This window comes from Vanessa tameamea, chromosome 22, assembly GCF_037043105.1.
Source record: "Vanessa tameamea isolate UH-Manoa-2023 chromosome 22, ilVanTame1 primary haplotype, whole genome shotgun sequence".
Classification (NCBI taxonomy): domain Eukaryota; kingdom Metazoa; phylum Arthropoda; class Insecta; order Lepidoptera; family Nymphalidae; genus Vanessa; species Vanessa tameamea.
This window is the reverse complement of record NC_087330.1, coordinates 7,886,470-7,900,459: the sequence shown is the minus strand read 5'-3', so window position 1 is coordinate 7,900,459 and position 13,990 is coordinate 7,886,470. Positions and strand designations below refer to the sequence as shown.

The window sequence follows — 13,990 nt, the reverse complement described above, 5'->3', positions numbered from 1 at the left end:
ACGACTGCTATAGTTAGTTTTACAAATTACGCGCGGGTTCAGGTTAACATTACATTTTTTTTTTACAGAGCCCTAATGGCCCAGTGGTTAGAACGCGTGCAACGTAACCGATGACCAGACCAGACAAGCACCACTTAATTTTCATGTGCTTAATTTGTGTTTATAATTCATCTCGTGCTCGGCGGTGAAGGAAAACATCGTGAGGAAACCTGCATGTGTCTAATTTCAAAGGAATTCTGCCACATGTGTATTCCACCAACCCACATTGGAGCAGCGTGGTGGAATATGTTCCAAACCTTCTCCTCAAAGCAGTGGGAAATTTACAGGCTGTTAATGTAAAAATGTAAAAAAAATATGACTTTATCAAGTCATATTTAAGTCATTAAAACTATTGACAATAATATTAAATGAAAAAAGTAAACATACTTCGCAATTATATATAATATGTACATTAGAATGTTAATATAAAGCAAATGCGTTTCAAACAAATATATCGTAGTCCGAGAGCCGGCTGAGAATTCTAAAAACAAATGGGATACAAACATAATAGTAATAATAATCCAGTTCACAATGGTCCAAGCTCGCGATAAATCTGTCTGTAGCGCATAAAAACCTATTTTTCTCTTAGTGTTTCGGTATGCGGGGAATAGGCGTGTTGACAAACGAAAGGTTATAGATGTTAGGCGACGAAAGTTAGATAAAGGATATCGTTTTTCTATGTTAAATGTATATTTATAATATTATTAGTTTTTATTGTGTACTTTTTTATTATTAAAAATGTCATTTTTGAGTCAATTACGAATAAGTCTTTGACAATAAACATATTCATATGAAAAAAAAATTGGTTAAAAATCACAGATTAAAAAAAAAAACAACAATTAAAATTATCAAACAATATTTAAAAAAACGAACGTTATCAAATAAAACGTTTAAATAATGCACTAATAATAAATGTTACAATAAAATAACACAAAACATCTGAATAACCGCAGATTACTGATCACATCTGACGTCTATTACGCTAATGGGCGCGGTATCGGAAATTTCAGTGACCACCGGTGACAGATCTACAAGCTCACCCGCCAAATGGCACTGTAGAGGTCTACGGGACACGATGTGAGCGGTTTTGATAGATTAATTCATTAAGTATTTTAAATTAACTAACTTCGGATAGATAAAGATTAATAGATGTAATAGCTCGCCGCTGGATGCAGCATAGCTTTTTCTACACCAGTCAAGCAATAGTATGACACTTAGTATGCATATCTGCATGTATCTATATATCTGTATAGTATAAAACAAAGTCGCTTTGCGCCGTCTGTGCGCTTAGATCTTTTAAACTGCGCAACTTTAATGCGGTTTTCATCGAAAAACAGTGATTCAAGAGATTATTTTTTTTGTATAATATATTAATATTATCGTAGAGAAAAGCCGAGAATTTCAACTTTCCTAGCTGAAAAAAATCGACAACTTTTTTTTATTTTTGTTATTCAATCAATCAATAAAGTTAAATATTAATCCTAATTTTATCCGTGTGACTTGTATGTATACAAATTATTAAAATTTTTATACATAACGTTTGAGCAACAAAAAGTCGAATCGAATCGAGAATAGACGCTCAGAATAATTATGCTCGCTGTAGCTTATAGCTTGTACCAAAAACCCAAATCCGTTGTTCTCTTTGGTAATGGAGTATTTGTGACAAGTTTATTTTTCCGGGACGTGGGCTTACGAGAGGAGAATTGACTATTTAAAAAAAAAACACACAATAATATTTTCAAAGTAATATTATTTGACGTGCTATTTGGTGTGAACAATTTATTTTAATATCTTATTTTGCAATACGTTTACATACGTTTATATCAGAGCCGGTCCAGTGGCTAGTGCACGTGAATATTACCCAAAGATAGCGTGTTCAAATCTCGATGACTTTCACTGAATTGTCACGCGTTTTTTTTTTTTGTTATAGGTAAGCGAGTAGTCAAATGGAATACCTGGTTGTTAGTGGTCGCTCATTTATATTGACATTGTAAGAAATATTTATAACTTCATACATAGCTAATGCATTAACAATCTTAGGAAGATTGAGATTAAGATCAGTCACAACTAGTTTCTGAAAATATAACTACGATCAGAATAACCTATCTAGCTAAATACTACACGTTCATTGGTCGTATATTGCGTCAACGACCGCTGACCAATGACTAAACAGATTAAATAAACTAATCCGACTTTGATCAACGTTTCAGAAACTGGAGTTATGTTTAAATAATCAAAATCAATGTGTCCTTGGATAAGTTAATGTTAAACATTGAGTTAAATAAATAAAATATAAAATAATGATAAGACAATGAAACGGATAACACGTATGTAGAGATTTAATAGTTTAAAAAAAGAATAATAAAAAAAAACAATTTAAAAGAGATGTGAATTAAAAAAAAAATAGTAAGCCGTTTTCCGTGTAATTTTTCTTTTTATTATCACGGTTATGACATTGTGTTTACACAATGCACATTCAGAACGAATCGCATTCGAGTCCTCATGTGAGTTCTAACTTCAAAAAATTCGAACGTTGTTTTCAACATAAAAAAAAAACAACAGAAGTCTCTTTTTGTTTTCGGAATAAAAGCCAGGATATGTTTATGACTGAGGCAGAATTTCCTTTGGAAAATAATTTTTAATAGTCATTTTCATTTACGAATTTGTTACATATGAATCCGCTACCGAAATTTTTAAATAATTGAAATGTACTATGGACTTTTTTAGTTATAGGAGAGTTCATTCACCTCCTGGCCTCATTATCATTCATTGGTATAACATTATTGTATATTTAATAAGTAAAACAAATAAAAAGCTTGTAATAAGATGCATTTTAATCTAATATAATAATATCTACATTGCACACGAATACAATACGAAATGCCGTTTTAAAATCATTTCCTTTTTAATTTTTAAAACGAACGCAGAATAAACGCGGTCAATGTCAGAACTACATTCTTTTAATAATTTTAAAATTAATATGCCCTTATTCCAATTTTGTGTCAAATCAATTGTTTGCGAATTATTTTTAAATATAAATTTGTAACTAATTACGTAAAAAATTTATATTTAAACATGCACATGCAAGTTTATTTTTTATCATTAATTTATTTATTATATTTTAAATATTGTGATGATTATACAATTAGGAAACTTTATAAGGTGAAGATATCGTTGTTGGAGATTCAAAGTACGATTAAATTAAAAAAAAAATACCAATAAATATAACGTAAATACAGTCTATGTTTGTGTAATAATACTTATTGCAGAGACCTCTTCTAAGGATAAGATTTGTAGGTAACATGACCACGCTGCTCACAATTTTGATTGATATACATATTTGTAGCCCGTTGCCCTTCAACCCTGATCACAGTACACTACAACAACAAATTAAGCACAAAAAACATCTGGATTTGAACTTGCAACTTTAGTTAAGAGTTACACATACTATCCAGAGATGTATCCACTCAGCTCTCTTATTCGACTACAAAGTATTTAAGAGTCAATATTATCAGACGAGATTTTATACGTAAACGCCCTGTTTCTGTAACTGAGATCTCGTTAATCGGGATGAATGATATACATAGGTACATACGTCTTATTAACTCTGACAATATTGCAACTAGCTATGACATAGTTGCTTAATAATGTATATGAGTTCTTTAGTGAGAGGTTCCATAGAAATAGGGAATCGATCAAGGATCAAAAGGAGGCTATTTTTATTACAAGAATTTCGGAATCGACATGTTTTATTATACAATTGATTCAATTGAATGAAGGCTACGCCCGGTTTGTAAGGGAGATTTTAGCAAGAAAAATCGACAAGAAATTTATCGCTTAGGTACTCTATTTTCTCCTTAGCCTTTTTTTTAACATAGGGTTTCAATTTATTGATCTACGAAGTTAAAAATTATTTCCAAACCTGGTTTATGTTCATATTGGAAAGATATTTAATAAAATATATTTGGAAAAATTCAATAGAATCGTGAAATAAAAATAATAATTAAACGCTAATGTATATGAATTTATTATAATCTCGTGTAGAGAAGTGCTTTCAAAGTGAAATATTTTATACACTTACATTTGAACTTAAAAGTGATTGTACGTGATTGTACATTGTTTGTAAGTCTTGTAAGTTTGCGGCGATTGTCTTACATGAGTGCAAGCTTGCAACGTGAAACATGGCTTAACAAATGTTCATCCCGAGACTTTGCGTGAGGTCACGTTCCTCGCATTATTTTGATGAATTCGAAATTCGAAAAATGAACAGTAAGAAATTCCCTCGTTTTGTTCTCCGTGAACTTCTTTTTTTAATTGTTAAAAATACAAATGTTTTTTATGAGAACCGCCGTTTTGGATGAGGTAATTTTAAAAGTTGATTCAGTATTACCTTGTGTTAACATTTCTCAATGATATTTATGTCAATATTAATATATGAAAAAAAAAACACGCGTGTCACGTCAATAGTCTATATTTAAAGCGGGTGACTGCGAAGTGCAGTTACGGTATGCAACTATATTATACACCTTCCCTGAAATGTGCAGCATATTCTGTTATAAGTTTTATATTTGGTTTACAAAACAACGTCTCCATATTCATTTGTATAGATTTTAAATGAAATCAACTCATTGCATTCGTAAGAAGATATTTAATATGGACTACGCTATCTAAGACGCCAGTAAAAAATACCACGAGGAAAATACTTAAGTATATTCGTTTCAAAATCTAACACAAGACTTTTGTGTATAGAAAAATATAAAAAAGAAATTTGAAAGTCTGATTCATCCCAGCACTCGCTGCCGGCGTTCTATTCAGAAACAACTTATTAAATAAATTAATCGCAAGTTGTTAGAAAAGGAAAAACTAAGCGGTCTTCTCATTTACTCCTGGACAAAGCACGTAATTCCTTAAAACCCGGAGCTATTCTATTTCGCATTCAACGCGGACTGTAACGAAGAAAGCCCGCAAAAATAATTGGAAAGTGACGGTAACGCGGCGTTTAGTGATGTGCCATCGCACATCGATGATTTTTTCAATAATCTTGGAAACTACGACTCGCGATTACTTTACATTTATGATTAATTGTGATAAAATTGTTACTTTTGTATACATATAATAAAATTATATCTAAATCAGAATCAATATGTTTAAGAATATCTAATATCTGTTCGGATTCAATATAAAATACTTTACTGAGTGCGTACGAAATAAAAATAAACCGTACCGAATTAAATAGGGAAAAAATAATTAAAAAATCGTTCGAGAACATCGACAAAAGAAAATCCCGTATCATCCCTACTAGCCTCGGGAGTGCGGCCCACATTCCTAACTTTTCACCGCTCTCCTCGCCTTCCCAGCGCATTGTGTCCGTGGGAACATTTATTGCCCCCATAGAAAACCGTGAAAGCCGTCCAAGAAAAGCATTTGTGTGTTCTCTGAATAGTGACAAAGGAAGGGGTTTCAGTGTTGATTTGGTACCGGTTTCAGAATTTCTTTTCATCCACTACCTATTTTCCGATTCAGCCAACTCCATTGGTTGGCTTGTTTTGTATTGGTAAATGAGTTTCGTTCTGTGGAAAGGTTAATTTGCTTTCGAACTTCGGTTTTTGTATCGGCCCCTCGATGTGAAAGGATTTTCGGATACCTCATTAATGTTGTATTTTGATGTTTATTATATTCTCGTTTTAAATTAAAAAAAAATATTAGTGTTATTTTAAATAAAGCAGTCGTTAGAAACTAAAGTATTCGCTTAATTGCTTAGTTAATGAATTTCCAATTTACAAATTATTCTAGTAATGCTTTGAGACGCTTTTAATTAAAGCTAAAATAAGAATAAAACAAACTGTTAAATTAATAATAGCCTTCATAATGTTTCACTCAACAGAGCGCGATTCGAATTTTCCTTACAGAACTTTTCACGACTTGTTCGCGTAACTAAGCGTACACTATTTAATTATGAAACACCCTGCGCCCTCCCACTCCCTCCTCTCACAAAGGGGCAGAAAATATGATTTTCTCAAAGGTTTCCTTCAGCTACCTGTAGTAAGAATTACATTTTCTTAGAACGTTGTCACCGGAGGCAGTATCTGTTCTGGTTATATATACCTGCGTAAAGCACTTATAATGCTACACTTTATCCGTATACGAGGAACAGGTTGACAAAAACCATGCAACCTTAACTTGCTGTATAATAAAATCAAATTCAAAATATACTTTATTCAAGTAGGCTTTTACAAGCACTTTTGAATCGTCATTTAACAAACTATATTAAGTAATGCTACCACCGGTTCGGAATGTAGATTATACCGAGAAGAACCGGCAAGAAACCCAGTAGTTACTCTTTTTCAACATTTAAAAATACAGTCGTGTCAGTTAAATACAATTATATATGTATGTAATATATCCTGCTTAGAAGTAAACAAGTTAATAACTTACGTTAGGTAATTGTAAAGATATAGGGCAGACTGATTTCAACCCCGTCAGCCATACTAAAGGTATGCATGCACGACATGCACAGGACAAGTATACAAGTGCCAAATCCAATTGCACGTCAACGAAAGAGATACAAATCTATAAATGTTTTTCTTACCGATTTGAAGCGTTATTTTCGATCGTAACGCGTTAAACGTAGTACGTTTTAAATTATAAAACTATACTTAAAATAAATACTTAATCTCCCCTTCTAAATTTCTATTTAATTATAAAAGAGCATAGTAAATATCATCCAATAATAGCGTAGCAAAGAACTCGCTTAATGTAATTGGCGTCTTAAAAGTAATAAAATGCATTATTAATTTAAAATGTCTATGAAATGTAATCATAATGTCTCGTATAGATTAGCACCCATTAACTTCATGGCAGCGACAAAGGTGAAAAGAAAGGAAGTAAAAGATTTCGCTTCGTAACCGGAGCCATTATAAAATACTATCTTGTATTTATAGACGAACCCACGTCGATGTTACATTGAAACAGATCATTTAAAAATAGTTACGCTATACTTAGAATGTTTTCAATTAGATAAATACGTAAAATTTCAATACCTACTACTCACTATTAAATACGTTTAGTGGAAATAATCATAATGTATACTAAATCTAAAATAAAATATTTTTTTGCAAACGGTCCGTATGTATGATTAACAAAACAAATATATATCAATATTAATGTATAAAAATACTTTTTTTAAACAGTCGTATAAATTAATTGTAAAACAAAACAGCCTGTATAATATCAATTTCCTTTTCCATTTAGTAGGTATACGTGCGAAGTCACTAGTTCCATATAATAATTAATCTCGAACTCCACACGCATGAATGGTATAGCGACAAGTTGTTTGACAGCACTATTAGGCTCGTTCCCATTCGATGCAGTTCACTTTGATTGACCATACATCATTTAATATTTACGTATTTAAAATAACCACTTACACGCTCTGCACAAATTAAAAGCACGACCCAATGATTAATCTTAACTAGAATTTAAAACGCAGACGAGTTACTAAATATATTCGCATTAGTGATGTTTAGTATACGCTGTCTCTTTTAGTTTTATCGATATTATTACGGTAAGTATATTTAAAAAAAAATTCAGACTCTTCACTCCAGTTTTCAATTTGATTATATGATTATTTATTTATTAAATATTTAATACGAGGAGGTGTTTATCTATGTGTTGTTTGATACGTAAGTACACGTTAACACAAATTTATTTATTTGAGTTCAATAAACCGAAGCGGTAATTGGAATAAAATAATATGTCTTACCGCTGAGGTAACTGGTAAATTTATACTGAAGAATGCAGACGCTTATTGCGAAATTTAACGCAACCTAAGTTCATCGACAAACCAGTTAGAGAAAAACCTAGAAACGATATGAAAATAAAACAAGTTACGGTAATACCGTTTGATAAACGCTCGTAAAGTCCACTAGTTTACCCATTAAAAACCCTATCCTTACATGATCATTAAATATTATTCCAATAAATTTAAAGGACATGCGCAGATAATCTCGACGAATGGAAGAAAACTCCACAACAAAGGCGCGCCCATTTCCACCGATCATTGTGCGAGAACGGGACAAATGCTACACGCATCTCTCTCAGACAAAGCTCGCTAACGATGCGCAAAAGAGATAGGCATCGACAATAGACAATTGTTATCCCCACCACGATAAACTGAACTGCCCTAGTGAAAGTAGCTCGTGCGATTTTCACTGTTAACGCCCAATCGTACTGAGCGCTACAGACGATATTTCCGTGTACATCGAACTAGTACAATGCAGCCAATAATTTGATTCGGTTGTTATCATTGGGAAAACAATGGGTTAGTGATGTAGGTATAAGTAGAATTATGATGAGAATATGAAGTGGATTGGTGACGTATTAACGTAGGCGTGATTTTACAAGCGATGCGAATATGAGATCGCGTCTAGATCGAAATAGGTCATTAAACGTTCGATGTTTAATTAGGGATCGTTATTGTGACATGATTGATGGGCATTCCTCGGCCTTGAATTTACAATGCTCTTAAACCGGGCCCAAAAAAATCTATCAACAAACAAATCAATAATTATAAAATCGATTCTCGTGACTACTCAACGCATAATAACTAGTGAGCCTAGAAAGTTGAAATTTGGAACATGGTTTTATTTTATATCGTCCGTTAAATTCAATGATAACGAAAGAAATGGAAAATTACTTGTTAGTCAGAAGTCGGGATGGCCAGTCAGTACGCTCGTGTAACTAAATAAGTCACTACACACTAGGTATTTTTACCTTGTCTTGAGTTTAAATTAAAAAAAAAAGCAAATAGCTACCTATATGTAATTGTTTGGTCATCGTTTTCGATTTTATTCAAGTTTAACTAATTCGTATTTTATTTTTATTGTGTAGGTATAGTTTTTCAAATATTGGTATGAATTTGGCTCTCCTTAGATCCAGCGCATTATTTCATTACTTCTCAAACATCAATTTAAATCAAATTTTAAATACGGATAAGTATTTTTGTTTAGACTTTAAAAACTGTTAGACATAGAGCTATCTATTTTATTCACATTCAATATGCATCGCGGGCGAAACGTTTTTTTTTTGTTAATATATAAACTGTTTTTAATCAAAAGTATCACGTGACCGTCGGTTTCTTTCACAAACTAATTGGTCTGACGGTTACCCCTGGATTTTTTACGTTTCAGAGGAATATTTAAATGAATCTCGTTGACACGTACGATTTTAGCGGACCTTTTAATGTAAGTGTCAAGTTGGTTAAGTAAGCACACTACTGTGCTTGTGTTTGAAACACGACGATGCAAAGTATGGATGCGACATTAATTTTTGTCAATCATCTAGCTACATGGCGCTTCGTGAGTGCTTTCCGAGTTAAAACGATTTTTACAACATTTTTTTTTTATTTTTAAATACCGACATACTCCGCTAGACGTAGTCCCGAGTGTTGGAATATGTAATTTATTTAATCTGTAAATGTTACGCCTTTTTTTTGTCTTAATATTAAAAAGGTTCACTTGCAACGTATTTGGACTAATTTGTCGACGTTTGAGTCGCTTTTAAGGTAAGCATGACAAAAACTCATGATAATACCTTCGAAGATATAATTCCTGAGCCGATCAAGTTTTTAACATCTTCCATAATAGAAACATGAACATATTAAAAACTTATCGAAGGTTTTTTGCGGTTTTTTTGCAATGGCTTAGATACTATTCCGCTTTACGGAGACTCGTTATAATTCTTACGATATAGAATATTACCTACTTAGATATAAAATGATAGATTAAATATTTTTTTTGGATATTAATTGTAAAAATAATTGCATATAATATATTAATATAATTATGTGTACACGTCTATGTGTGTAGGTTTATTTATCTATTTAAAAGTGACTAATTTATCATAAGGTATGAATAACTTTTGAAATAATTATGATCTAGAATTGTTCGACGAAATCTTATCATATAAATTATGCTTTACAAATAAAAAACATATAGTAAAATATAATTTCAAATATACCTAATAATAATACCTAACTCTACTTTATAAATTGTTACTTGAATATAAAACAAGAACAATTTAGACATGACCGGTACCTACTAAGCCTGTTGAAATTGATAAATTCACATATCAATAATTGCAAATAAAGCGATCGGTAGGTATTGTAGGTATTGTACAATACGCGCAAACATTATCACAGTTATACGAAACCGACTGAAACATGAAAACCGTCCGCTCAAACAACTAAAAGCCAAACGATACGTCCGTATCATGAAAAAAAAAAAACAAAGAATTAAAATAGCCACCCTGTTAATTTATTTTGTCTTTAATTTTTAAAAACGGAACGAGGAAGCGGACCAATGAGACGCATCCCTCGACTGATTGTCAATTAGCGACATCAAACGGGCTTTTTGCGAATTAAGCGCGTGTTTCTGTTCACTTTTTGTCCAGTTGTCGAGCGTTGCGGGTGTCTGATGCGTTTTTCCGTTTCAACGTTTCATTTTCATATTTCCGTTTGTCTGGCCGTCTGTAGGGAGGCACAATGTGGGGTGTTCTATGTTATCAACGCACTCTATTTATGTACGGATATTTAATTCGAATGAGTGCCTTTGCAGACGGATAAAAATAAATCGTTACTTCTGTTTTGGTATTGCCCTTATTTGGGTACATTGACTTGAATGGTTGAAGTGTTGTAAGATTTCGAAAGAATACCTTTGCGGGTTGCCCGTAAATGAACCAAGGATTTATAAAACGCGATGTTTGAGACTTTCTTGTAAATGAATATCATTTGCTTAAGTAGATAATTAAATTATTTATTTATCAATAATGCAACTATTTATTGAATTGAAATAAAAAAAAAAAAAACATTCGAATATTAAATATTTAAAGTGTTTAATCTTTATGTTGGCTTGAGGTAGTAATGATTCTAAGCCAGTAACATCGTTGTAGGCGCGTCATTCGCAAACCAATCGAACCCAATCGAATGCTCCTAAACAAACCTGTCTGGCTGAAAGATAGAAAACAACAAACGTCGATGAAAAAAAAAAACAGCCAGTATCGAACGCGCCTATTCGGAATGGATCCGGAACGGAGTCAACAAAGGGACGTTCTGTATTTGAAAAAAGCGCGAATACGAACGCGAGGCAGCCATTACCCGCACCCGTTTGCGCATCTATGGCGGGCCTCTTCAATCCGTACAGTCAACAATTGCAGGGTTGACTCGTTGACTAATCTTCATCGAACAATTTCAAATTCGTCTTCTTTTGTTTAAATCTTTTATACACCAACTATTTACTCTGGAATATTCGTTAAACAGAATTTGTCTGACGTCTAAACAGAATTTGTCAGAAGTTTGACGCTGTTAAATTGTATAAACTCAAACTCTGTTATATTTAAACATACAATTCAGTTCTGTATTATCAATAGAATAAGCCGCCCATTTAGAAGCAACGAAATAACCCGTGAGTATATTCTATTAAAATATCTAATCTGCGACGTAATACAAAAAGTACTTTACTTATCGTCAGCCCTATTATAGAGCGCATGTGATCGAGAGTTGTTCGAGTTTTTATCGCTGATTCATTAGTGTGAGAGTGTCTTTGTTGCAGTCGACTGGCGCCCTAACACAACCGTTCCATACTACATATATACAAGTATTCATGAAATTGATTTGAGATGAAAGGATTTTCATTACCATTGTATCTGAATCCGAATTAAAGACAAATTGCACGTTCAATACGCTCAAAATCAATAGGTACTATTTGCAATCAGATATTTTTGTATGAGCCTTTTTTACTCGGCTTTTATGCTTCATGAGCAGCGTTTAAATTGATGAATCTATGATACAGGTTATTTAGACATTTTTTTTTTTTGTAATGATGTGGATTGTACGGGGTTCTGTTCAAAGAGTTAATGTCGATGATTGAAAAAAGTTCTTTCGCTAAGTGATCTGTTAAAATTGACCGGTTATTTTTGTGGGATATACATATGCTTTGAAGTTATTGCGTGTTCAACGCTGAAATGAAAGACCTCTCTTAAAGTGTTGATAAGGAAAGTTACTTATTCGAAACAGGTATGTATAAGACATTAAATAAAACTATCGAAGAAACAGAGCATCGACCGAAGATTTACAGATAATTTCATAGGAATCCAATAAATGTGGAACTTAGACGGACAGACGGAAATCATACTAAACACAGAATTTTCATGTGCTTGATTTAACTTGTTAAGACCTGTACGAGTCCATATAAAATATATAAAAACCACCAACTCGCATAGGAACTAAGTCTAAGTTAATCCCGGAGATTTTAGCTTTGTAGCGCGACCAACACAGGCTACTATTAAAGGTATTTAAATTTCTTATAAATTAAATGTCGCAGTCTTAAGTGGCAGGTGATGAAAAGATCGGCGTATCAAAACTGATCTTGTTGTTCCGTATTCAGATAGACTCCCCTCAGTGTCCAGACGGATGTTTAAGATGCAAGGTCACGGATAGAGATTTGAATATAACCCTCTTTGAACCGTCCCGTCCATCTTTTGTTGCCTTTTGTAAAGAAATAGTTTACTTTTATGAAGGTCAAAACAAACGTTTTACAAGGCATCTTGTTATTCTATTTTGTAAATCTTTGACACCGTTTAACCGATCACCATGAAATCTGATAAAGATTTTTATATAAATCACTTTGTCGTAACTCGCCGCTAGGTGGCGTTGAAATATGTTAAATTCTATATAGTGCAACGGATCGCCTTGATACTTGATATATAGGTTTCATTATTATTGCTGTATATAACATATGAGACTAATGAACTTTTTGGTGTGAATTTCAGCTTTTTAAACTATAAGATCAATCGATCTTTAATATTGATAATCAACGACGATAACATTCTCATTATTCTCAAAGTTTTAATCAGTCGTACTATTAATTCGTTAATTTTGTCAATATTTTCGTTTCAATGATATTGTCAACGTATAGCTTATTGATTCCTTCGTCATGCTCTCAACGTAATAAACGTAAATTCAAACGGTTTTTCCGCTATTTTTATTACGAGTTTGTTAAGTGAACTTGTTACAATTTAATCTCTTATAATCTTTAAGGCTTTTGAACGTTCGTGTTACAAATTAAATGTAAATCAATTGTTAAGGTTTTCAAATGAATTAATTATTTATTTAACCAAAATTTTTCTTCTGTCCAATTAAACACTCTACATTTTCAATCAAATAGTTTATCTGTCCAGGGATACGACGTAAAACAAATGCAAAGCGACTAAGAAAAACACTGCGTAAGTTTCTTTTGAAATTCTAATTCCCGGACCAACTGTTTTTGTTTACCCTTCCTTCAAATTAAGTTTGTTGCTGGTGCCTCGATTTCGTTCCAAAGACTTTGTTGTTCGTAAACTTTAAATAGGGTCCCTTGTGCTGTTTTTAAATTTAATTCAAAATGTTTTGCTTGCATTTTATTTTAAAAATAGAATTATGAATTAATTCGCTCGGTTCTAAAACGTTATCTGTATTTACATGTACGTTATATATTTCATTGTGTATATAATCTGCTATTTAGATTGTCGCAGTTATTGCGTGTATAAATGATAGGTACATACCTTAGAGTGTTCTTGCTGAGCCAGTAACTGTTCTCTCACCATCTGCAACTGCAAGATCATCTCCGACAATTGCCTTTCTTTTTCCAAAACGCTCTCTCCAGCTAACGCTTGGAGCGCCGCTGTGTCTAACATGCCTCGTCGATCACTGCAAGAAAAAATACATGTTTAACATACGAACACACACGAATATTGTTTTTCATTTAAATAGCAACTTTTACTTTTTTTCCAAAATGTATATAGGTAAGAATATAAATAAAATTCAAACAGCCGTCTTTACGAATTCACATTATATCAATCAAATACATTATGTGTGTCGGTTAACACAACGCATTCTTGATTTCAATCCGCGATACGT

At 32.6% G+C, this 13,990-nt stretch overlaps 1 protein-coding gene across 2 annotated transcripts in view; it reads right to left on the bottom strand.

Moving 5' to 3' along the window:
- Positions 1–13,990, bottom strand: part of LOC113397644 (transcription factor SOX-6) — a 179,234-nt gene that overhangs the window by 45,183 nt on the left and 120,061 nt on the right. For both annotated transcript variants that reach the window (XM_064218462.1, XM_064218461.1), the window contains exon 3: positions 13,636–13,780. In XM_064218462.1, the coding sequence (XP_064074532.1) occupies positions 13,636–13,780 (145 nt within the window). The remainder of the gene's footprint in view (positions 1–13,635; positions 13,781–13,990) is intronic.